Here is a 24660-nt window from a genome sequence, read left to right on the forward strand (position 1 = left end):
TTGCATTGTAAGCTCCTTGTTCTGTTTGCATGGCACACAGCACAGTGGGGGCCTAGTCCTAGGCACTACTGCAATACAAAGAATAAACAATTAATGAAGATTTGGCTCGGTGGAAAGTAGCTGGGGGAGCTCAAATGGCCGGTGATGTTGTTTTCCTTGCCCCTCATTAGTGGTGTCTTGAATAACGTGTGCATTATTGCTGTTTCCAATAAGGTCTGGCGCAGTCCGAAGATCAAGCAGTACAAGCCCCCTTGGGTTTGCTAAAATCGGTGCTTCCCCTCCTTTCTCTGGAGAGCATGGAGCTGTGCCATCCCCCAGACGGTTCTCCTTCGGCGGTGCTAAGCCTTACACACCGTCCCCGCAAGGTAAGGTGCCAGCCAGCAGAGCCTGGCATGTTGCTACCATCGCAAAATCGGGCACCCATTTCCCTAGAAAAGGAAGATGGCCTAATGGTTACAGTAGGGGGTGGGGATTGTTGGGTTGTATCCCTGGTCCTGGCACTGACTTGCCTGACAAGTGTGTGTACCTCAATTTTCCCATCTGTAATATGGGGATGATACTATCCATCTGCTGCATGAGACGTGAGGTTTGCTTAATGCTTGGGAAACACCTTGCAGTCCTGTGGTGAAAGGCCCCATGCAAATCAGAATGTTCATGTTACGTGTGAAAGCAAGACAGATGAGTCCGGAATGAAAGGCTTCAGCTGCTTCCTTGGGCCCTGCCAATCAGCCTTTCCCGTGGTGGAGTGAACAGTGGATCTTCGCTCAGGGCCTGCTTATGAAAAGAACTGACATTCAGCCGCTGCACTGAGTCCTTGTTTGGTCTGTTGTCCTGCAGCAGCCTTAGCCCGAACGAGGGACAAGGGCAAGGAAACGAAAGAAAGAAGGGCCAGATTTTCAAAAGAACTCGGCAGCTCCCATTGCTATCAGGGGAGTGCGAGGGTGGATTCCCCCTTGTTCTCAATGGGACCTGCCGGCTTTTGAGCTTTTTAGAAAATCTGGCCCCAGTTGTGTGTCTTGGGAATCCAGAATCTTTTCCAGGTGCTGATTTCAGTTAAAATGAATTTTACCCCAGAGAGTTGGGTCCCCATCCCAATCATACATTCGGGCTTATCAGTGTTTAGTGTCGTTACTGATTAACGAACAAGGGGTGACGTTCTGGTCTCACTCAAGTCAGTGACAAAACTCTTGTTGACTTCAGTGGGGCCATTATTTTGGCAAGGTCAGTGGAATCCCCAGGGGTAGCCTCGGTATCAGATAACCTGACCCAGACACTACAGGGCGATTCAAGGGCAGGGCGTTTGGGGATAAGATTAGCCCTGTTCTGCATGTGTTGTGATATGGAGAACTAGGTAAAGGGGCGGACTTGGATTTTACTAGATCCTCTGAAGTCTCCGATCCCATGTTTACAGGACTCATATAGGTGTGGAGCCAATGTTTGCCTGTTTGATTTCTCTAATTAGACCCCAGTCTGTTAGGATGAGCTTCTGATCACGCTTCCTAAAACTCTCAGACTCCTTTCTCACACTTTCCCTGGAGCTTTTCAGTCCTTTTATCCTACACCGAGGGAGGAGAAGGAAAGAGGGAGCTGTCTAAGTGCTTCTTGCTCTCAGATGGGTCTGCGGTGAAACTTACATATCTAATGTGCTTGCGGCATCATCTGGGAAAACCTAATACTGAGTAAACCTTTTGATTGTGTTCCCCTTAAAGTTGGAACGATTCCAGAGCAGCCCGGTCAGACTGTTTTCTTCTCCCCACCTGGAGCAGAAACGAGAAGCAGGATCCCCATGCCTGGTATGTCCATATTGTGTTTATCTTCCTCTTCTCTTTCTGCCTCCCTCACAAGAATAAGGGGCCGGACACATCAGAAATGTGCTCTCTAAAGGGCTTTGGGTACCATATTGTCCTTCTCTGATGCTTGGCTCAGACAGGAAATGTGATGAGAAGAGAATCCTTACCCATTGGCTCCTCCCCCGCCACTCCCCAGCTGTTGCTGTCCTTATACCACGATGGCATGAAATTAACATGTTTAAATGGTGCTCGCGGGTGGCACATGACACAAACTCTGGCTTGTGTTGTGGAAGTCACTGGTTTGTGCGGCATGGAATCCCAGTGGAAGTCCTGAATCCTCCTCCTCCCTACCCCCGCGTTCTCCTAAATCCGCCTCGCGAATTGCTGGGCCAGACAGCTCTGACAATGTGCAGTGTCCCAGCAGGTGAACTCGAGCAATGAGCTCTGCCCCCTCATTTCATGAGCCCCTGGAGTTTAGGCATCCACAGGTCAAAGCCTAAATCAGGTCTGAAAGTTTGGTGGCACGTTGCTGAGAACAGAGTCTGGACTTGACCATGTATTGAAGGATTTGATCTGCAGGTGCCAAGGACAAACTTGCCTCCTCTGCTTTCTTAAGGCTTCCCTGTAGGTCCTGAGATCAAACCAGCTCGCAGAATTGGCCAGAGAATGACTGTGTGTGTGTGTGGGGTGGGGGGTGTTCGGATTCTCTAGGTGCCTCAGTGCCTGAGCACTCTTCCCGAGGGATGGGCTGCCGGCTTCACAGCGCTCCCAACCTGTCAGACTTGCATTCCTGCAGGCAGAAGATTACCAAGCAGCATTCTGACCCTCTAGTTCCTCACTTTGGACACGCTCCCGTCAGCCAGCCCCTGCAGGTTCATGGCTTGCAGCCCTGCCGACAGCTGAGGTCCTCACCAAAGCTGTCTGAATTCATGCAGAGAAGTCCCTTGCCAACTATCTTGGGCTCCCCTACAAAGGTATTCTGTGGATTCTGCCTTGCAGCTCAGTCTGGTGGGTTATTCTGGAGTAACTAACTGTGTTTAGATAAAACTGGTTCGGATTTGCCACGGCTGGTTAGTTGTTCCTCAAGGGCTGTTTAGTGATCTGTGTCCAATGAGTCAATGCTCCTGTTCCTAGTGAACAGATCTCGCTTGGCATCAGTGTCTGAGCAGTGAGTCCAAGGATCTGAGAGGGCCCTGGCAATGAGCTGCCCTATCCCTACAGATTAGGACTGAGGCATAGCAGTGGGCTTCTGAGTGGGGCTGAGTTCCACAGTGCGTCTGGGCTTGTAACGCAAGGCTTTGCCCTGCAAGCATCCTGAGGGTGGTAGCCGTAGAGATGGGAGCCCTGATGTCCGCCTGTGAAGCGGACGCTCTGGATCCACTTTGGTCTCCACTTGTATCAGAGAGTTCACAGAGTTTAAGGCCAGAAGGGACCACCAGATCCTCCAGGCTGCCCTCCTGTGTATCGCAGGCCATTAAACGTCACCAACGTGCTCAGCGCAGGAAGTTGGATTAAACTAGAGCATTTCAGTTCTCAAGAGACTAAGCTGGTCATGAGCCAAAGGCAGAGAACGCGCGATCGAGGTGTCCCCAATGTCCAAGGCCCCTGCAGTGGTGGGAACAGAGTCAGTCAGGCACAGCTCTGAAGTGGCACTTAACATTCAAAAATGTGTGAGGCAGCTGCCGTTCCTCTGGGGCAGGGGGAGGGCCGAGATGTTTTCAGCCACGGTTTCGTGTATACAGCTTCATTTACAAAAACCAAAACCGGCTTCATGAGACTATTTACAAATAACCCAACTCTCTCCTTTCTAGGCTATGTCCCCTTTTGAGTTCCCCAAAACTCCCAGCTCCCAGAACCTGCTCACGCTCTTGGCCCAGCAGGGAGTCATGCTGGCCCCGACGCGGAACAAGACTCTGCCAGACCTGAAGGAGATGGGGCACTTCCATTGCCACCAGGCCGGCCTGGGCTTGAGGCCTGTGGAAGAGATTAAGGGCAGGTGAGATATCGGTGTGTTCTGTCATAAAGTATGTCGTATTATGACGCTTGGTTGATAGACGTGGGGGAAAAGCAATCCCCTGCCCTTTGACCAAGCCCTCGCACCTACACTGCATTTTACAGTCATCCGCTAATATTCACAATTCACCTGTGTTGCAGGCACATACTACCCTGACTTTTATAGGTTTCCTAGGCAGAGGCAGGCCAGGACCTAAATTAGTGATTTTGGGTGTCCTAATTTTTGGCTGTATAAAGGGGCCTGATTTTCAATCAATGAAGACCCACTCCCTGCAAATCGGGCTCCTTTAAGGTGTTTCAGGCTGGGCGCCCCGAAACTGGAGCAACCACAATCACCAGGCACTCCTGAAAATGTAGACCAGGGAGAGCTGCAAATGGCCCAAGGCCACCCAGCAAATTGGTGTCAGGGCTGGGATGAGGACCCCAGGCTTCACCCAGCTGGGATCCGGGCTCAGTCAATTACACTAGGCTACCACCAGTTGCACGAACACGCTGATTGCTCCATTTGGAAATGGTTCCTGCAGTGAGGAGGGCGCCGCCCCTTGTAACAAAATACCCAGCGTCCTGAACGGAGATCCCTTTAAAAACCAGCCATCCTACCACTGAGGCCATTTCAGGGCCTTAACGCTGCTGTGCTGTCATTAGGCTTCTCTAATTGTCCTCCTGAAGCGTGGCGTTCATGGGGCGAGTTCAGCTCTCTCCTGAGTTCATCCTGAATAGCCCCATATGGAGTGTTGCAGTTCTGTCCGTCGGGGGAGGGGGTGGGTTTGCTGCAGAGGAAGGAGTGAGGCCTGAAGGAAACCATTTCTGTGGCAGAGCTCCATCGGTGAATGCTGACAGGAAGGGGAGATCAGCGAAAGGAAGGTGGTGATGCAGGTACCTGGGCTGCTAGCCATTCCCTGTCCCAGCCAGAGATGCCCCTACGGCTCTGATATAGCAGCGTAAAGAGCATCACAGGCCAACAGCTGCTTCAGCGTTGAGCCGTTTGCCGTGCAACGTGCAGAACGGGTGGGGAGGCGGAATGGCACAGATCAGGGAGTGGAAGTTCACTGAAACCTCGGGCCTTTCTGAAACCATCTTTGTCTTCCTACATCACCTTTGATTTTCTCTCTAGATCTCTGAGCACCGGCCGCCTCACTGACCTGCTTCTCAAGGCTGCCTTTGGGGCTCAGATCTCAGAAGCTGGCAGCAACGACAGCCTGAACAATGAGAAGCCAATGGAGATCACAGGTATGAGGGGAGGCCTTGGTCGCGTGTCCCAAGTTTGCCCGGTTCTTGCTTTCCAGGGCTTTGTGTGAATGGGAGGTCTCTGGTCTCCTTGCCTGGGAGCAGGAACTGACTGCTAGCAGTATCTGATATGGGGATAACAATGCCTCTTCCTGTGTAAAGCACTTGGAGACCTAGGGATGAAAAGCGCTGTGGAAGAGCTGGGTATCATTATTACTTATTATCTCAGAGGTCTTTTTTATGACGAATATTTTAATGGGAACAATTGAATAAGCATCGGATGCTTTTCAAAGTGCAGCTGAAATATGCCTTCACCCTCGCGGTGTTCCTGTGAGGTAGGGGGACATATGATCTCCATTTGCCAACTGGGGCACTGCGTAGGAGGGGGCCCTCCTCTGAGAGCTGCAGGAGTCGGCAAGCTAGTGGGCAGTGAGGCCACGTAACGCCGCCGGTGCTCTTTGGTTGTGCCCTGTTTGTATACAAGCCTGTGTCATTTCCTTTGTCAGCGGGATGTTTGGAAAGGGAGCAGTGGTGGGAACAGCTTGAGGTTGTGGGGAGAGGAATCCTGCCCTCTGAGTAATAATCTTAGTAAAAGCTGCTCCTTTTCACTCTTCCTCTGTAGCTCCCTCTGCTGCTTATGGAGGAAACCTATACTGTGGGGCTAGAGCTGGGGGCTCTGTGAGCCCTTCCCCAGTGATCTTCACGGTTGGATCCCCTCCCAGTGGGACAACACCACCACAAACCACTAGGACCAGGATGTTTTCAGGTAATGGCCCTGCCCTTCTGCTCTGGTGGGTCTGTCTGGAAGAGGGTGATGGCAGGCCTTCATGCCACACACTTTGCTTTCTGTTGTTGGAGCACTGGCAGCACAGAAAGGTTTAGCAGAATGCATTTGTTCCTGGCCTGAACGCCATTGAGATGATAACCCTGGCAAGTACTGACACAAGTTATTACTGAAAGCTCTTTCTGTTGCTTCGAGGACGAATGTGGATGATCAAGAGAGATGCAAATATTTGTTACTTTATTTCTCTCTCTGCTTCAGGAATAGCCCTTTTTAGTACTTTCCTATCAGAACAAGTGTCCATTTGAGTCAGTTCATCCCCTCTAAATAATGCTGTTCAATAGGAAATGACTGTGTGCTTAATAGTTAACTTGGGGAACTGCTATGCTCATCATTATGAGTCTGCATTGCTCCATCGACTGTAGAGTTTAATTAAAGGACTGGCTTTAATCCCTGATTAAGGAGACCACCCTGTGAGCCGTCTTTCTTTCTCCCTCAGTCCCTGTCCTAAATGTGGGCTTTTTGGCATTGAGCAGAAAACCCCAGGATAGCATGAAAATTGATTATAGAGACCAGAGGGTATGAAGATGAATCATTCCCTAACCTGCTGACAGCCTCCTGTACATCACACATAGGCTCCATTCCCCATTCTCTTCAGAGTCCTCTGGAAAAGATGCCGAGCCACCCCTGAGCGTTTCCAGTGCAAGCCGTGCAGGGTATATTATGACAAATTCGCTAAGTGTTGCAACTGGATAAGAGCTGAGCTTGAAGAGCTGTGACTGATCTTTATTGCCCCTAGTCTATTAACTACTTCAGGTGTTCTAGCTCATGTACAGAAATGGGAGAGCAGGCTGTCATTATTGGGAGGGAGGGGGCTCGGAGGCTGTGTGACGCAAGCTGAAGCCTTACACAGCCTCAATGCTTGACAAGTTTGGAGTGACCACAAATAGAGTCATTAGACAAGTATAACAACAGAGCAGTTGTATAGGCCAGATTAAAGCTGCTGAAAACAGTGGCCTGCAAATTCGGGGATACCCTAAGTTTGAGATTCCTTTCGTTTGCCTGTTCCATTTGTCTCCCCTCAAAGAGCTGGAAATACTCAGATCTTCTTTGCGGGTCCCTGAAAGCTTTGAGGTGTAGTTCTCAAGCAGGGTGGTAAGGGAAAGAAAGCTGCATACAACTCTGTACATGAGTAACTCAGCAGCAAATTATGTGGCTGAACCCTTTGAAGACTCTGTAGAGCAGCAGATGGAATCCAGAGGGGAAAGGCTGTGTCTTTTCCAACCGCGATGTTCAGTGACCGTAGGGAATCCCATCTTGGCTGAATTTGCATAGCTGGATAGATACTCATTACAGCCAGGATTAGAATCCTCTGTGTCTCAAAGAGAACATTCCCCATCGACAACATGTGCTGCAATGCGGGTTATAGTGAATATATTTAATTCTCTTATTATGACTGCATGACTTTGAAGGGTCCTTTTGCTATTGATAAATCTTGTAGTAAACAATGTATCTGTGGTGCTCTCTGGGCTTGAGTATGATTGGCCCAAAGGGACATGGTTGGTGGTGATCTAGTGGATGGGGCACTGGACTAGGACTCAGGAGATCTGGGTTCAGTTTCTGGCCCAGCCACAGTGTGGAACCCTGGACAGTTTAATCTGTTCCGTACCTCACTTCCCCATCTGTAAAATGGGGGAGGAGAACAGTTCCACACAAATGAACCAGGAGCCCTGGAAGTGACATGCTGTTGTCCATAGGGTCAGAACTACTAGAGATGGCAAAAAACGAGCTCCAAGCATACACCGTTACGTTGCATGGGATCTACAGCTTTCTTTGTTAGGCATTTAATCAAGAAACCCAACACTCCACTTCCTAGCAGGGTGTCTATGTGGTGGAGGGGATTGTACATCATCTAAGCAATGGCTGTGCTGCAGTTCTGCCTGGTAGTAATGTCTAAGTCGTTGCCATGTGTACTTTTCTTCTCAGTGGGTTCTTCAAGCTCTCTGAGTTCAGGAGGCTCATTCAGCGGCAGACACTTGCTGGTGGGAGCTGGTGGGGATGCCATGGAAGCTCCATCTAGTCTCCGGTACACTCTTGTGGATCCTAATGCAGCTAATCTGGAAGGGACAGTTACATTTGAGGCACCAGAACTGCCTGAGGAGACGCTCATGGAGGTGGGTACAGCCTGTGGACTTAAAACAGAAAGGGGGGGGGGGGCGAATCACCAAAAGCAAATCCAAAATATTGGATATTTGCAGCAGATGGGGTCAGACCCTCAGCAAGGGAGCAAGGCCAGTTTACACCAGATCTGGCCCATAAAGTTCAATAAGTCAAAAATGCTTTCAGCATATTGGTCCTCTTTGTCTGGGAGGGAACAAAGTTACTGAACTTTTTAGTCCTTGTAGCTGGTTACTGGAGTGACGGAGGGTATAATTTTGCCTTTTCTAAAGCTGAAATTGAAGGTTGGAAACCGCATTCAATATTTCACGTTCTTCTTTGACTGAAAATCAGCTGGTTGTGAAGAAAGTCTGGGGTTTTTTTCTTTTTAAAAGAAAAAAAATAAAGTGTTACTGATGTCTAGCCAGAATCCAGCCAGCAAGGTATTGAATGTATCCCATTACTATCTTCTGCATGCACTGTGGATTCCGTTAGCGATACAATCTCCGATGAAAGCACCTAAAAGAAGAAAAACTGGATGCTTGTGTTGATAGCAGGAGAGAGAGACTCTGAACCAACAAAATAGGCTGTTGAATCATCTTTGTCAAGTTGAAAGGCAGCCAGACACCCCCTTTTTCCCACAGTGAATGGAGCTGGAAGCATAGCAAATGCTCCCACCGCCCAAGTGCATTTGATATGTAAGTCAGGTTATCCATTTGCAGTGGAGCTGGGGAGTGAGGGGAAAAACTAAGGCCTGGTTTCATCTTTATTCATAATCTTACGGAAGCTCATCTACGACTATGGAGGGTTTTTTACAACTAAGCCTTGACTCCAATATCAAAAAATCGTCCTCTAGATACGTGCGGAGACCTGTGCCCATTGGTTTAAGAATTAAGGTTTGATGGTTCCATTTTTAAAAAAAATATTTAAAAAATCAAGTTAGAAAAATGAGACTTGAGCTGTCAGGTGTGCACTGAGTTGGTTTCATCTGCTAAGTTTTCTGCAGAGCCATGGGGCTGAGATTTTAACATGGATGTGATCCATGTTGTGTGGGAGTTAACTGAACTTCCTGCCACCTTAAGAGCCCCAGAAGCATGGGAATGTGGCAGCCACTCCTCTGTAGGCCTGAACAGAATCTTCCCAAGGAAATGTCAGCTTGATCTTGTTAATGCTGTGCAGTTCTGCTTCAAATGTCTGCAGTGAGTCATTTTGGTTTGGTCCTCATTTCTGCTGAATGCAGGCTTTAATAATCCATTCGCATGTTGCAAAACCTCCCTGGCACCCAGCTTTTTTGGCTTATTTGTAACCCCTTTTGTGCCCTGTGGATCTGTCCGGAATGCCAACCTGACAAATTTTCCACACAGATGCTTTCTGCTGACGTTTTTACAGCACACTGAAATGTTGGCATTTTGAAACCTATTATTTATCTCAGGTTTTGTTGTAAAAAGTAAGTGGATGTTTTTTCTTTGAAAAAGTTCCTTTAGGGGAAAATGAGACAAATTCAGGACTGTATTTAAAAGTTTGATGTGCAGTGCTAAAACAAAGTTCATATTGGGGACTGGGGCAGGAGAGGTTCTGAATGATTACTGATGGCAGGGCTGGAAAGTACCATAGGCTCTTTATGGGTAGAGAGAAAGGAAGGTCCACTGAGTAGGGTGATAACCTGGCGGTTGGGAGACTCGGTTTCAATTCCTGTTCCTTCATATGTGACCTTGGGCAAGTCACTTAATCTCTCTGTGCCACAGTTCCCCATCTGTAAAACTGAGATAATAGCACTTCCCTACTTCACAGGGGTATTGTGAGGGTAAAGACACTGGAGATTTTGAGGTGCTGTGGAGGCCATGTACATATGAAACCCCTGAACCAAGAAGCTGAACTGATGAGTGGATAAAGAAAGCTATAGAATTGGTTGCTCAATATGAAGGATGTATTTCTCCCTTTGATGGCTGCCCATAACTCATAGACTAAAGGGCATTAACCTGCCGCTTTGAGAGAAGGACTGACCCATTGTATGAACAGAGAGACAAGGTGGGTGAGGTGATGTCTTTTTATAGGCCCCTCCCCCACCTTGTCTCTCTAATATCCTGGGACCCACATGACTAGGACACTGCATGCATCCATTGAATGCATGACAGACCTGCTAGCTCTTCCGATCATTTTGATAGAAAATACCACAAAGGGAGTTCCACGAGAAGTTCCAGCGAGAAGTTCTAACAGGTTTTATAGTCACCTCAAAGAGCCAATAGTTACTGCAGGTCCTATGAGTAGTTAGCCTTCAGGCTATACTGGGCAGGGTTTATTCAGTAAAACTCCCCAAGAAATGGGGAAGTGCCCCTCTGGGCTGAGCCCATTGCTGTGCGGTTTCTTCCCCATATTAAATTAAGGTGCCTTGTAGCTCCAGGTGCTGGATTGAGAGCCAGGAGGCCAAAGGCCACGGTTCACCCACCGAACAGGCACTCAGGCAGCAGCAGGACAAGTTTGCCCTGTCAGCAGGCCTCACTCCTGACCTGAAATAGGAAGCAACTCTGGAGACGTTGGTTCTGTGACGGTGTCGACTCAGACTGAAGACTCTAAGGAGTGGGGTGTTGTGTTGTATTGACAGCCTGGTGTGAGGCTAGTATTTGTGGGGTTTACATACATAGGCATTCAAGCCAGTTACTTCCGGATGTGCCCAGCTCTGCTCTCAATCACTCCATTGCTTGCCCCAGTGACAGCGAGACGCATTAGGCCCGCGGTTCACAGAAACTCCCCTCGGCTTTGATAGATTCCTAAGCAGTCTCACAGAGAGGAAAACAGATTAGCCTGTTACTGGGAGCCTGGCTCACCAGCTTCTCTGGGGAACTGCTTGTAAACTGGTGGCCTGAAGCTGTGCTCCGTTAATCTGTGAAGGAGGAGGATTGGTGTCTGGGCTTGGGTCCGAGTGCAGGGATTTCATGCCCAGACACAACAACAGCTCCTTGGAAGAATTACATCCTCAGCTTCTGCTTTCATAATCCAGTGATGAGTCCTCCGTGTGCTGGCACTGTTGCCAATGTGTCCAGCCTCCCTCACACGCTGCATCCTACACGTAACCTCTGTGTTGGTGTTTCCTTCTCCAGCAAGAGCACACGGACATCCTGCGCAGCCTGCGCTTCATGCTTGCCTTCGTCCACTATGTGATGGAAATTGCCACCATCAAAGGGAGCACCAGCGAGATGAGCAGCTCGGTGGCCTCTGAGTACCAGCTTCAGGAGAGCGTGGTGGCTGACCAGATCAGCCTTCTCAGCAGGGAATGGAGGTAAGGCCTGGGGAGAAGCCAGGATTCCTTGACCTTTTCCCAAAACCACCCTAGCTGCTGTGCGTTGCTTCTCTCTGCCACGTGCCTGGTGTGTGCATTTGGAAAGCACTCTGGGACACTTATTGTAGAGGTCGTGCTATAAATACACCGACCAGCCCATTGATCTGCTTGCACTGAAATGTGCTTCCTTTGCAGCTATGCAGAGCAGCTGGTACTGTACCTGAAAGTAGCAGAGCTGCTGTCCTCGGGCCTGCAGACAGCCATAGAACAGATCAAGGCAGGCAAGCTGTGCCTCTCCTCCACTGTCAAACAAGGTAAGGGCCCCTGAGCACAAGTACAAGTGACCCGTCTGGAATGCCGGAGCTGTGGAAAGGAGCTTGGAATGAGGATGTTGTCCCCTCCCCACAAGCCCCCCCCCCCCCCCCCCGCTGCATTGCCTTGAGACTTCAGCAGTAAGAGCAGAGTGCTGAGTTCATCCTGCTAGCTAGTTCCGACCCTCTCTATTATATACTGAGTGCCCCAGGTGAACAGTGCAGGCTGTCTGGGATCACTTGCGTGGAAAACCAGCTGCCTCCTCTTTGGAGCTCCCAGAGGAGCAGCTTTTACACATGCGTGCACACGCCTGCCCCTTTCCTCCATCCACATATATGAGCCATCGCCACTGAACTCGGCTAGTGGCCTCACACTCAATAGTGAGTGCCACTGATGCATGTAGTCAGCCTTCCTCGCACTCCTCTGCCCCGCTCCACCCACCTGTGCTGGCAGTTTCCTTACACGCTGCCACCCTCTGCCAGTGCGCACACATACCCCCACTCTGTACCAGCAGCCTGCCTCCTCTCTTCCCCCACCTTCTCCCAAGTATTATGTTCTGTTTGCAAAGTTATCCGCACATGAGCCTCCTGGCATTGCTGGCATCCTCAGGGATGCTTTTCATACACCTCAAAGAACCTGTTCCTCCCGTGACATTCAGTTTATGCAAGAACCCAGGTTCTCGCTTGTGCCGCTGTATGAATCCTCACTGCAGTTAGAAAGAAGGCATCTGATCTGAATATCTCGGCACGTCTATACACAGGTGCTTAATTATACGGGATGGGGGTGCAACTTAATTACATGCTGTGTGTATTCGTAATGCGTGCTTACTTGGCAAGTTGAGTCATTTCTTGGCAATCGTGACTTTCAAGTGAAAGAAACAAAAAAACAGGAAGTAACAATACCCAATGGCAACATAGGAAGCCGTTTATCAGCCTGTTATGGCCTTCCATTCGTTCTGACGTGTTACGCGTCTCTGGCCATCGCACAAGGCGGCACTAGTCAGTACAAAGCTAGTGGCTGGGTTTTTGTCTTAGCATTGGGACGCTATTGGGGGAGTCTTTCAAAGGCACCAAGGGCAATTAAACTCCCGTCTCCCATTGGCTGCCATCTAAATGTGCTTTGTGCCTTTGAAAATCACCTCTCTGCATTAGGGGGGGTGTTGTCAGTAACTGCGTACCCTCTCTTTCTGCAGTGGCCAATGCAGGGACTTAGCTACACAGTTTCCACTCATGTAAATGGAAAGTCACGCCGCTACGTCTCCTCCTTGCCACTTAGAAAACCTTCTCCTGTTCAGTGGCTGAAAGGTTCAGAAAGCCCCTGGGTGCAAATTAGCCTTTGCAGAGCAGTTTCCCCGCAGAGGCCGTAGCACTCAGCTCTCCCTGCTCAGTGACTCTAGCTGCACTGGGTTTTGTTCAGGTATAGGGCAGTGGCCAAAGGAAATACTGCATCAGTAAATCCCGGTGGCTGGAATTTTACTCCACTCCGTGGATTTTCTGTAACTGACTCTAACTTCCCCCTTGAAAGAGAAGATGGCAGAGGCTGAAGCTTTCCGAGTGCCAAATCCGCTGTACGTTACTGTACATCATACACTGCCTGGTGCCACGCAGGTCATCCACCGGGCTCTCTAAGAACCGAGGATGAGCTTCTGAGACTAGTCTCCGAACTCTGAAGTAGAACATATTCAGGGAGAATTGGAATGAGTTTGCAGAAGCTGTGGCCAGCCAAGGCTACGGCTGTCCTTGTAGCCTGAATAACAAATTGTTCTGAGCATTTATAGAGAAGTCGTAACCTCTCTTTTCCCAGATGCTCGTTAGGTACCTTGCAGATTGTAGCCTCTAGATGTATAACTGCGCTTTCACCAAAATGCATTGGGAATTAGGCAAGCTATTCCATTCTTCCTTCTCTCCCTACGAAGCACTGCTTAGAATTCAGGGTCTCAAAGTAAATGAGGAAGTGAGAGCAGTTTGAAAGACACACTACTTGTGATGAACAGTCCCTTTTTAACATGTAAAGTTGAATGTAGGCATTAGGGGGAGACCTTCAAAGGCACCAAGTCCCATTAGCTCTGCAGGCTGACCTGTGTGCCTTCGAAAAATCTCCTGGTTAGTCTAGGACGTGTATCCGAGCTTCAACAAAGCGAGAGACTGAGCCGCTTTTAGAACACCCTTTTGGATTGTTCTTGCTGGCCACGTACAGTAACGTTTACATAAATTCTTCTTGCTCTTCTCCATCACGCAGTCCTGGAGCCTTAAAATCCTAGCTGCCCTGCCGGAAGGGAGGTCAGGTTCACCTGGCAGGGAGCAAAGTGCTGCTCAGCAAATCATTGATATATCCCTGCTCCACTCCATTGCTTCACCCACTCTTGGCATTGTAGGCTCCATCAGCTACCATAGGTGAGGCAAGTTTGCATCACGCCACCAGCCATCGGATCAGAGAGGCTCCGTTTCTGGAGTGTTTGCTGTTCCCAGTGGCGTGTGAGGCAAAGTGCACACATTGAATTGCCTAAACCAGTGGTTCTCAAACTTTTGTACTGGTGACCCCTTTCACATAGCAAGCCTCTGAGTGTGACCCCCCTCCCCCATATAAATTAAGAACACTTTTTAATATATTTAACACCATTATAAATGCTGGAGGCAAAGCGGGGTTTAGGGTGGAGGCTGACAGCTTGCAACCCCCCCTGTAATAACCTCGTGACCCTCCTGAGGGGTCCCGACCCCCAGTTTGAGAACCCCTGGCCTAAACCTTGTTTCAGCTAAAAGAAACGAAACTAGAGCTGGTGGCAGGGAAACTAGAAGCATGTGTGGGTATCTCCATATAAGAGCCTTGAAGCTACTGCACGAGGCTAAGTCAAAGCCCATGATAGTGACGGGTATTTCCCAGTCTGTATGCTGCTGAATGGCTGAAGCTTTGCTTTAAACAAAGCACCTTTGAGACACTCCTCCAAGGAGCGTGGGGAGTAGGTGAAAGAGGCAAAGCAGGAAGTGGAGAGGAACATTTTGTTTCTTTTGCCCTAGTTGTGAAGAAGCTGAACGAACTTTATAAATCCAGCGTGTCGGCCTGCCATTCTCTGAACATGAGACTCCAGAGATTCTTCTTGGATAAACAGAAGCTCATGGATCGGATCAACAGCATCACAGCAGAGAAGCTCATTTTCAGCTACGCCGTGCAGATGGTAAAGATCTCGCAGCCCTGTAGGAGCAATGTCCAGCATGCATCATGGCTCAGCATGATTGGTCACAGCTCACATACAGGGTGCTGGCAGGTTGTTTTCACGCCTGGCTCGTTGCGCGTTGGAGGGCCGGGAGGGGACATACGTAGCGCTGAGTGAATAATGGATTTTTCAGTTGCTGGCAATTCAGAAAAATCAGACAAATGTTTCATTTTCGGGGTAAACCAAAAAGAAATGTTTAGGGAATGGAAAAGTCAGAAAACATTTAGAGTTGAGTTGAATGAAACATTTTGTTTGACCACGACTCGAAATTCTTCATTTTGATCTGGGACGTTTTAACAAAAGCAAAAGAGGACTAAGCATGGAGTGGCGATGGTGCCCTGCTTTTAGCCCAGTGGTTAGGGCACTCACCTGGGATGTGGGAAGACCTAGGATCAATTCCCCTCTCTGCCTGATGTGGAGAAGGGATCTGAACTTGCATCTCCCCTGTTCCAGGAGGAGTACCCAAGCCCTGAGCTATGGGGCATTCTGAGGCAGGCATCTCTCTGTCTCGGTGAAGCTGTTCCACTTTTTATTAAAAAAAACATGAAATAGTTATGGCAGCAGGAACTTGAATGTGGGTCTCCCACATCCTAGGTGGGTGCTGTAACCACGGGGCTCTAGAGTCAGTCTGACTCTCTTTTGCTGGCCCCGTGGCTGTTCGTTGTGGCTCTGAATTGCCACTGTGCTGTCGTCCTCCTCCGGCCGTTTTGTAGCTCCGGCCCGAAATGCGTTGGTGACGTTGAAACAAAACATTTCTTTTCAACGCCATCGAGCCATTTCGATGTTTCGATCCCCTCGAAACTATTCGGCAAACTCAGCACAAATTCGTGGATGGGTTTGGATTGACCGAAACGGCGTTTTGGGGTGAATAAACGATTATGAAATGGTGCCCAGCTCTCGGTGCGCGTGCTGCTGAGCTTGGCGTGATGGTGCAGCCTCAATACTGCCCCTGCTCTCAATGCTGCCCTCAATGCTACCCTCATGCTGCACAGAATAACTGGGGGGGGGGGGGGGGCTTCTGCACACAGGTGCAGTCTGCAGCCCTGGACGAGATGTTCCATCACAGGGAGGACTGCGCACAGAGGTACCAGAAGGCTCTGCTGCTGATGGAGGGGCTCTTGAACATCATAACGGAGCAGGGGGACATCGAGAACATCAATAAATGTGAGCAGCTGGGCGCTCAGTTTCTTACTAGAGCCCTGTGTATTTTTCCATTGGTGGATCCAGAGTCTCAGTCTCCAGGGTTCCTTCCACCGGGACTAAGTTCTTGTGGACGCACCAAAAATGTCTTTTGTTTGGAATAACTCCTTCATTGCTCAGCCACCTGCCTCCCGCTTACAGAGCGGCAGGACACTGCCGTAAGGACCTGCCGCCCCGGCAGAGAGATTGCTAGGGCTGTAATGCTGTGTGAAGGAGCTGGCTCAGGGCATGGGTCTGGCAGAAGCGAAGGTGTGGGTTTGGTCCCCAGCTGGGACTGTTAGTCTGGTCACTCGGGACAGCAAACCGGCAGTAGCTGTTGCGTGAAGGTCGCTGCCTGACACAATCAGGGCTGCGGCAGCTCTTCCGAATGAACATCTAAGGGTACGTCCCCCGCAGGCAGAGGTGTGATTGCAGCTCGTGTCGGTTACACCCAAGCTAGCTTTGATCACGCTAGTGCCGCTAAAAGCAGCAGTAATGATGCAGCAGCCATGCTGCGATCAGACCTCCGACTGCAGTGCAGACACACCCCGTGTCAGCTTGCGAACCCTTTGCCAAATCCTCCCTCCCCTCCATTAACCACGGAGCCCGAAATGGCTGAGACTGTGGCAGGCAGGTTTTGTTCATCAGCAGTCGATGCTGAAATCTGAACTCTGACCTCCTTGCGGCCCCTTCCCCCCAGTCTCTTTGCCCTCCCCAACCCCCCGTCTCTTTGTAGCCTTCAGAGAACAAACCGGCCCTCTTAGTTTTCCCACCGCAGGACAAACAGACCCCTCCCAGTTAGCACCCTTCCTCTGTCCTTGTGAGGGACCCTCTGTCCGTCCCGCTGGCCGGAGGGTTGGGTGTCATTCTGAGAGCACTGAGCTAGCGTGGACAAAGAGCCCGTTCTCTCTGCCCTTGGTCAGTATGGCTCAGTTACAGAACCTGCCTCGGCACACCAGGGCAGCGGGGAAAGTCTAATTAGTACCATGTCAAAAAGCAAGAGAGTGGGTTAAATTCAACTCTGCCTGTGCTTTCACCAGAGCTAAATCTGGCAACTTAACTGCAATGGCAAAACCATTATAGCTGGCTTCCCGGCTGGGGAATTGCACAGCCACCAACTACACTCTTCCCCTGGAGGCACAAAAATTGCCAGTTAGATTGCACCTGTTCCTCAGCAGGGGCGGTGCCATTGTCCTAATCAGCACCTAGGTGTTCAGTGACGCTAGATACCTTATGGAAGAAGAGAATTCCAGCCCGCAAGCAATCAGTCAGTTATTATTTAACTTTAACGGCTGATCTGAAGTGTTAATAAAGGCGGGGGGGACTTCTGCTTTAACAGGGCATGGTAGGCACTGACTGGATTATTAAGGAATGCTATGGCGTTGCAGACACTTCTCATCAAGTCTCAAGCGTATCACTTATTCAGAGACGTAGCTCGCTGGCTAATCCACCTGAAAGACGCCTCTCCCCAGCAGAGATCTAGTCACTAACTTTTTTTAAAACTGAGGCTATGTCTACACTACGTCCGTTACAGCGGCACAGCTGCACCGATGCCGCTGCGCCACTGTAGCGCTTCTGATGAAGACGCTCTAAGCCGACAGGAGCGGCGGTAGCTAAAGCTGTTGGCGGGAGAAGCTCTCCCACCGACATAGCGCTGTCTACACCGGCACTTAGGATGGCATAACTCAGTGGTTTTCAAACCGCAGGTTGCGACCCAGGTCAGCACTGCCGACCGGGCCATTAAAAGTCCCGTTGGTGGTGCTGCCCGGCTAAGGCAGGCTAGTCCTTACTTGTTCTGACACCGCGCTGCACCCCAGCAGCAGGTCCGGCTCCTAGGCAGGGAGGCCACAGGGCTCCATGCTCTGCCCCTCCCCTGAGCACTGGCTCTGCACTTGCCAGAAAAAAAAGTTTGAAAACCACTGGTATAACTTGCGTTGCTCAGGGGAGTGGATTATTCGCACCCCTGAGCAACGTAAGTTATACCGAATTAGTTTGTGATGTAGACATAGTCCCAGAAAGCTGGTCTCTCTCACCAACAGAAGTTGGCCCAATAAAAGATATTACCTCACCCCTTGTCTCTCTAATAGCCTGGGACCAACACAGCTACAACAACACTACATATGTTCTTTAACCCAATTTATTTCACAGCTTCCTGTATGAGACAATCTCTCTTGCGTCTCTTGTTAGAGTGTGACAGGCTGTATTTTAGATCCAAATGTACAGCCCAGCTACACACACCTACCAGTATTAATTATTTACATCAGGAATTCAGAATCTTGAGCCTGAAGCTTTAGGAATTAATCCCACCTAACTTTGAACTTCCTGCCTCCATAAGGGTCTGATCAGACCCTGATTGCTTTGTGTCCCAGATTGGGCCTTGGCAAATATGGTTGAGATCTTGCGCCATCTTCCCTACTGGCGTAAACCACTTCATTGATTTAAATAGTTACAACCCCACTGATTTTAGAGGCAAATTAGGGCCCTTTCTTTCTGAGAACTCCACATCCCTATGAGGGACAGTGTCCAAAGTACTGTTCTCTGGAGTCTCTAATGATTCCCACTTCTCATGCTCCTCTATGCATGAGGACGTTTTGAGTCAGGTACTCAGCTGGTGTAAATGGGTCTAACTCCATTGACTTAACAGAGCTGCACCCATTAACATCGGCTGAGGATCTGATCCTGTATATGTCTCCTTATTTTGTTAGCTTTAATATTGCTGGAGGTCAAGAGACTGATTTCCTGTGTCCTTTCTCTCGGACAGGTAAGATGTGTATTGAACGCCGGCTGTCGGCTCTGTTATCGGGGATCTGTGCGTGATTTTAAAAGTGCTGCTCGCCACGAACCTCTCGCCAGCAGATCACGCTCAGTTTCCGATCGCCTGCTGCAGTGGTGGAGGTACGACCCTGGCTGTGGGGAGCCTGGAAGACAAACTGCTTGATCTTATTTGTAGTCGTCAGGAAGGTTTTCCACAGCAGGGATTTGGATTCTCTTTTGGGGGACATATGACAGCAGCGATCGCAAGCACTTCCCCACCATATAGACTGGGGGAAGACAGAGGAGAGATGCAGGGTTTTTCCCTCTCGGTGGAGGGGGCGAAGGATAGAATTTCCCTTCCTCCCACTTCAAAGGACAAGGCTGCTGCCTTGCCCTCCTGCTCCGAGCCGGAGTATTTTAGTGCCGCATCCATTGCTGGCAGTGGATGTGCTGAACTGTTAGCAGAAAGTTTCAGGTGGACTGTTCAGTGAATTGAGAAGGCCAGTTGCATACTTTCCCCATCCCCACTGATAGCCAAGCACTCAGGAACTTGCTGTTGACCTGCAGCTGCTCCTTCTCCACACTCGCCCTTCTTGTATATGTCCTGCCACGGAGCACTTCCTGTGTGGCGGAGAGGAGTAAGGTGGGGAAGCTGGATCTCTTTTCCTGGAGCGTTGCTGAAGACAGCTGCAACCTTCCGAAAGACTTCCCGAGCAACGCTGGAACCGCGTCACCACCGAGGAGGCTCCCCTGTACCAAGCATGAGGAGGCGGGTCACATCCCTACCTGGACGGGGAGCAACCAAGGACAAGAAAGTTGTGTATATATATTTAAAAACAACTCTAGCGTTACAAGAAACCCTGATGGTTTTTCCCCCTGTGGGGTCAGTATCCTAGACCCTTGACTGCACAGCTTGGCCCATCGGTACATATCCAACAGGAGGTGGCGCCCATGCTGTCCTACTTTCAACTGTTGGTTAGATAACCCTTTCCCCCACTGCCCCCCCAAAACACTAACTTTGTGAATCAAAGAAGCACTTTACACACTATGGGAACTTTAACAAGTTGACTTTGCATCACACGGTGACCCCGGAACTTCACGACTGCTGGGAATGCTGTTCTTTTGTTCCTCGTTGTTTTATTGCACTACGTGTGTGTGTATCTATATGAATACATATTCCTCAGGCGAATATGTATCGATATATCGCGTGTGTGTCACTGTATGTATTTAACTGTACTGTGTCTTGTGCATGTGCAGCAAACAGCAGTCACACGGTCCATGTGCTGTTCCCCTCCGTGCCAGGCAAAGCTGACTTGAAATCCTGCAGTACCAAGAGGTTTTTTTATTTAAATGTTCTTTTTAAGGACCGTCAGTACAAAGCTCCATGGTTTTTAAGAGCTCAAGAACAGACATTGAGATCTTAAATATTTACAACCGAAAATGCATTTTTTTTTTATTGTTTTGCTGCTTCATTTTTATAAAACCAACCAACCCTTTTAGTGTTCAGTTACCTTCAGCATTTCTTTTTAAGAGACTGTGTAGCCAAACCAGGCCTGTGGGTGTGGGCGGCTGAAGACCTGTTGAGGCTTGGATGCTGCGAGTGTGTGTGTGAGGGGAAATCTGGCTGTGTGTGTGTGTGCGTGGGCGCGTGGGCGTGTTTTAATTTATCAGAGTCATGGCAGTATTTTGTTAGCGCTGAGTGGAAAAAGTAACCTCCGGGGACGAAATGCGAACTTTGGGCTTAGCTTTTGGGATTTAATAACATTTTGCACATAGTGGTTAAATATTCATTACCTCTCTCTCTCTCTCTCTCTGCCACTGTAATTTTTTGCACGTTTTTGTATGACACTCTTTGGAAAAAATATTATGCAAGGAACAACTCTGACGTGTGAACCAGCTTCGTCTATGGTAAGATGGACGCTTCTCGTGGCAGAACACAAAAGTAAATAAACCCCCGCCCCTTTCCAGGGGAGTTGGATTACATGATGTGTCACTTCAGTATCAGGCCTTCATTGTTTCATTCATTCACAGCCTGCTGCTGCGGTGGCTATGTGTGCCTATTCCTAAAATAGAAACAAACCTGTGGCTGGAGGTGTTAAACAAGAAGCAGACCACTTCGGAAAGGATCGCCACCAGTCCTGCAATAGGCTATGCTACGAGTGCAGTACGTTCACCTGGATGCAGTGTGGAAACAGTAAGCCAGGACAGACTTCCCAGCAGACGTGTGCTTTTCACACTGAATGCCATGGATACCCCACAAACTTAATCGCTTATTGCCAAGTTTTAGTCAGTTGCATCCCAGGATTCGTGTTTATGCCACAGGTGTACCGATCCGTATACATGACAAGCTCAGCACTAACCTTCCAGCTGTACTTAATTACTTGAATGTATCAAATTTGTCCACATTCAACGTATATAAATATATATTGCTCAAAAAAAAAAGTGGTTTACAGATCTTCAACCAATATATAAATAAATATATATGTGTGTGTGTGTGTACATATTACATATATTTTCTCAATACTTGAAACTTAACCACTGTGCTCGGATTTAAAAAATAAACAAACAATGAGAAAAAGACAAAACAAAAAAGACAGATGATTTCTTTTGCCATCACTTTGGTGACTTTATTTGTTATCTAAATGCATGTAGCGTGAATCCAACTTTTTTTTTTTTTTTGGTAAAAATAGTATTTATTGCTTTGTAGACAATAAGGAATGCAAAAAAGAAAATTTGAAATTGCTAGTCTAGTCTATTCACTATCGTTATGGGTTTGTTACTTGTTGCAGCGTTTGTACGTAGCGTCTTAAATAGATTTCAAGAAACCTCAATCTAATAACACGTATCTTCAGGTTTGTGAGAAAGTGTATGATGTTATTCTTTATAAGGTAATGCTCGATTGTCAACTTTTTTTTTTAATTTGTGTTTTGTGTGACTTTTTTTTTTGGCTTTAAATTGTATAACACTGATTTAAGAAAATAAAACTGATTTGAAATTGTCCATGATTGCGTATCCGTTCTCCAGTATCACTTAGTTGGTAGCATTAACGCTAATAATACCTCGCTGTTATTGAACACTTCTCATCAGTGGAGGTCAGTATCCGTTTACAGCTGAGGAATCCCTGTGATAAGCAGATGATAGCTAGATCCCACCAGTCCTGCAAGCACTTAAACATGGGCTTAACTTTATGCATATGAGTAGTCCTGGTGGACTAAAGTTTCCCCCCATGCTTAAGTATTTGCAGCATTGGGATCCTGGGGCAATTTGCTGCACTTTGAGGCTAAAATTACGTGTTGTGGTTCAGAGGCCTGAGGGCAGGTTAGAAGCACATAGTCAGGTGATGTCCCAAATACTAGGGTTGTGTATAGTGTTTTACGTTTTGAACGTTTTTATAAGAAATGTGGGTTTTGGTCATTTAAAAAACTTTATTTCATTGATATGGTAACAAATTCCCTTGATCTACCGGCTTTTCTATTCCAGGTGTCTGGCTTAGGCTGGGGGTTTTGTTGTTTTGGGGAGGGGGTAGAGGGAATTTCAGCCAAAAAGATTCTGATATTTCCAAGAAAAATTAATTGTCTTGCCCATGTTAAAACCACCTCTGTCGACATTTCCTTTGAGAGGCTCTAGTGCCCCATCCTTTGGAGCAGGGTCTTGAAATTTGGCAGGGGGTAGCCTTTGTGCCAGGGGTGTGCCTCTTGCCTTTCCCATGAAAATTTGCCCACATTTGGCCAAGCTATAAGCTTTTGAAAAATTGCAGCTTGCACATGCTCAGTAGAGACTTGCTAGAGCTTTGCAGCTAAATTCATGGAAGGTTCCATCTATACTGGGCCTGTTCCAGCCCGGGGCTGAGCAGAACTTCCCTGTAGTTGGAGCTCTGAGCTGCTGCAAGGCCAAGCATCAGAACTGAGAGCAGGGAGCCTGTGTCACCTCTGTTCTAAATGAACACATGGTGGAGGACGCTGCCTGATTTGAATGCAGAGAGAGGATGGGGAGACAGGAAGGGCAGGGAGAATAGATTGGGACAAGGAGTCTGGTGGGAGGAGATACAAACTGGAGGCTGACAGAGTGGGTGGGAGAGAAACTGAAGTTGGGGTGTGGGAGACTGGAACTGGCTGGGCAAGGAGACTGGGAACAAGGAGCTGCGGGGAGAATGATAGGGAAATTGGGATGGGGAGTCCTGATGGGTGAGAATAGTCCTTGCTGTGTAAAGAGATGGGGACTGGGATGAGAATCTTGAGGAGTAGAGATTGGGATTAGCTACTTGAGAATTGGAGTGGGATGAGGAGCCAGGGGTATGGAGCTGGGACAAGATAGGTTGGAGAGGATGGGGTAGAAGGGGTCACACTTGGAAGGAATGGGTTAAAAAGTCTGTGCCCACTGGAGCACACTCCCGTCCAGACCCCAGAGCGCAATCCAAGATTCCTGAGTCTCACCATTCCTCTGCTGTTGGCAAGTCTCCATGAACCCCAGCAGCAAAGTGTGTTCTCCATCCCCTTCTTGTGCCGGCCCTCAGCGGGGATGACAACATTCTGCTGCTATCAGTTACTCTGGTAGCTCCAGTGACAGAGCTGTGTGTGGTAGAGCTAAACTTTCCACCCCTGCTGATGACCCACGTGGGTATCACTCGGAGGCCACATCAAGGAATTTCTGGGTTTTTTCCAGTTTGCTTTTTTAAAAAGTTGGAAAATGACACACAATGTTCTATTAAAAGAACCTTATTAAATTGCAAAGTTAAGCACTCAGAGCTAGGAAATGCCATCGGGGCAAATGAAGGTTGCACAGGCATCTTTAATTCTGCACTTCCTAATTTTTTGAATGTTTGCCTTTGCAACCTAGTTCTTTGTGTGGGCTGTAGTACATAGGAACTATGGGAACAGTTTGATGAAATGTAATTCCAGAATATGCTGGTTCATCAAAGCTGAAACATACGTGCCTGTGTATGTATGAGCAAGAGCGCGCATGTCTGATTCTCAATCTTTCATTCTACAGCCAGATGCTTAGAGCATGTGCCTTGGATGCAGGAGACCCTGGTTCAAGTCCCTGCTCTGCCTGATTTAGAGAGCTCTGTGATGGAAAGACGTTGCTGCAAAGCCACACTTGAACCTGTCTCTCTGACATACCCAGTGAGTGACCTAACCACTTGGCTAGTCTGGATCTCTGGTGGTTTTTCATTAAAAAATTCAAAGGAGCTACTTTAAACCTTGAAATTCTTCATGAAGTACAATTACTGTTTTCCAGCCAGCCCTGCTTAATGCTATCCGTTCCCTCTCCCACCCCCGCCTTTCCCACCGAAGGGAATTTGATTCATACCGGCTCTCGCTGAGAACGTTTTTCCCTTGAAATGCTGCTAGCGAGTACGTTATCGTTTACGCTGACTCGTTCGGGGACTTGCTTTTCTCAGCAGAATTGCTCAGTGCGCAGGATGGTCCTGAGAGCGTGTAGTTCCGCGGTTCTCAAACTGGGTTGTGACCCTGTTTTAATGGGGTCGCCGGGGCTGGTGTTAGACTTGCTGGGGCCCGGGACTGAAGCCGAGCGCCACCACCCGGGCTGAAGCCCAAGCCCCACTGCCCGGGGTCGAAGTCTGAGGGCTTCCACCCTGGGTGGCAGGGCTCAGGTTACAGGCCCCCTGCCTGGGGATGAAGCCCTTGGGCTTCAGCTTTGCCCCCCCCCCCCCCACCCTGGGGTGGTGGAGCTCGGGCGGGCTCAGGCTTTGGTCCCCCCCTCCTGGGGTCATGTAGTAATTTTTGTTGTCAGAAGGGGGTCACAGAGCAATGAAGTTTGAGAACTCTTGGTGTAGTTTAAAGAGATGGGGAAAAGTTCTCTTGGCACAGCTTTGACAAGCATTTTGTAGGTGTGCCCGGTCAGCCTTCCACGATTCCAGCCAAAACAAAGCTCCTGTAAACATTGAAATAACAGTTGGCTTAGCCGCTCTATACATTGCTGCCTAGTGTGTAGATCC

The 24660-nt window shown here is 48.8% G+C and overlaps 1 protein-coding gene across 2 annotated transcripts in view; it reads left to right on the forward strand.

The window, feature by feature from the left end:
* ULK1 (unc-51 like autophagy activating kinase 1) overlaps window positions 1–21639 on the forward strand; it is a 102039-nt gene extending 80400 nt beyond the window's left edge. For both annotated transcript variants that reach the window (XM_024218294.3, XM_024218295.3), the window contains exons 17-28: window positions 214–365; window positions 1710–1793; window positions 2502–2764; window positions 3602–3786; window positions 4918–5033; window positions 5653–5796; window positions 7798–7985; window positions 11067–11245; window positions 11441–11559; window positions 14572–14729; window positions 15797–15932; window positions 18709–21639. In XM_024218294.3, the coding sequence (XP_024074062.2) occupies window positions 214–365; window positions 1710–1793; window positions 2502–2764; window positions 3602–3786; window positions 4918–5033; window positions 5653–5796; window positions 7798–7985; window positions 11067–11245; window positions 11441–11559; window positions 14572–14729; window positions 15797–15932; window positions 18709–18764 (1780 nt within the window). In that variant the 3' untranslated portion in view covers window positions 18765–21639. The remainder of the gene's footprint in view (window positions 1–213; window positions 366–1709; window positions 1794–2501; window positions 2765–3601; window positions 3787–4917; window positions 5034–5652; window positions 5797–7797; window positions 7986–11066; window positions 11246–11440; window positions 11560–14571; window positions 14730–15796; window positions 15933–18708) is intronic.
* The last annotated feature ends 3021 nt before the right edge of the window (window positions 21640–24660 follow it).

Source organism: Terrapene carolina, unplaced genomic scaffold, assembly GCF_002925995.2.
Source record: "Terrapene carolina triunguis isolate 2854851 unplaced genomic scaffold, T_m_triunguis-2.0 Scaffold234, whole genome shotgun sequence".
In the NCBI taxonomy this organism is placed as follows: Eukaryota; Metazoa; Chordata; order Testudines; family Emydidae; genus Terrapene; species Terrapene triunguis.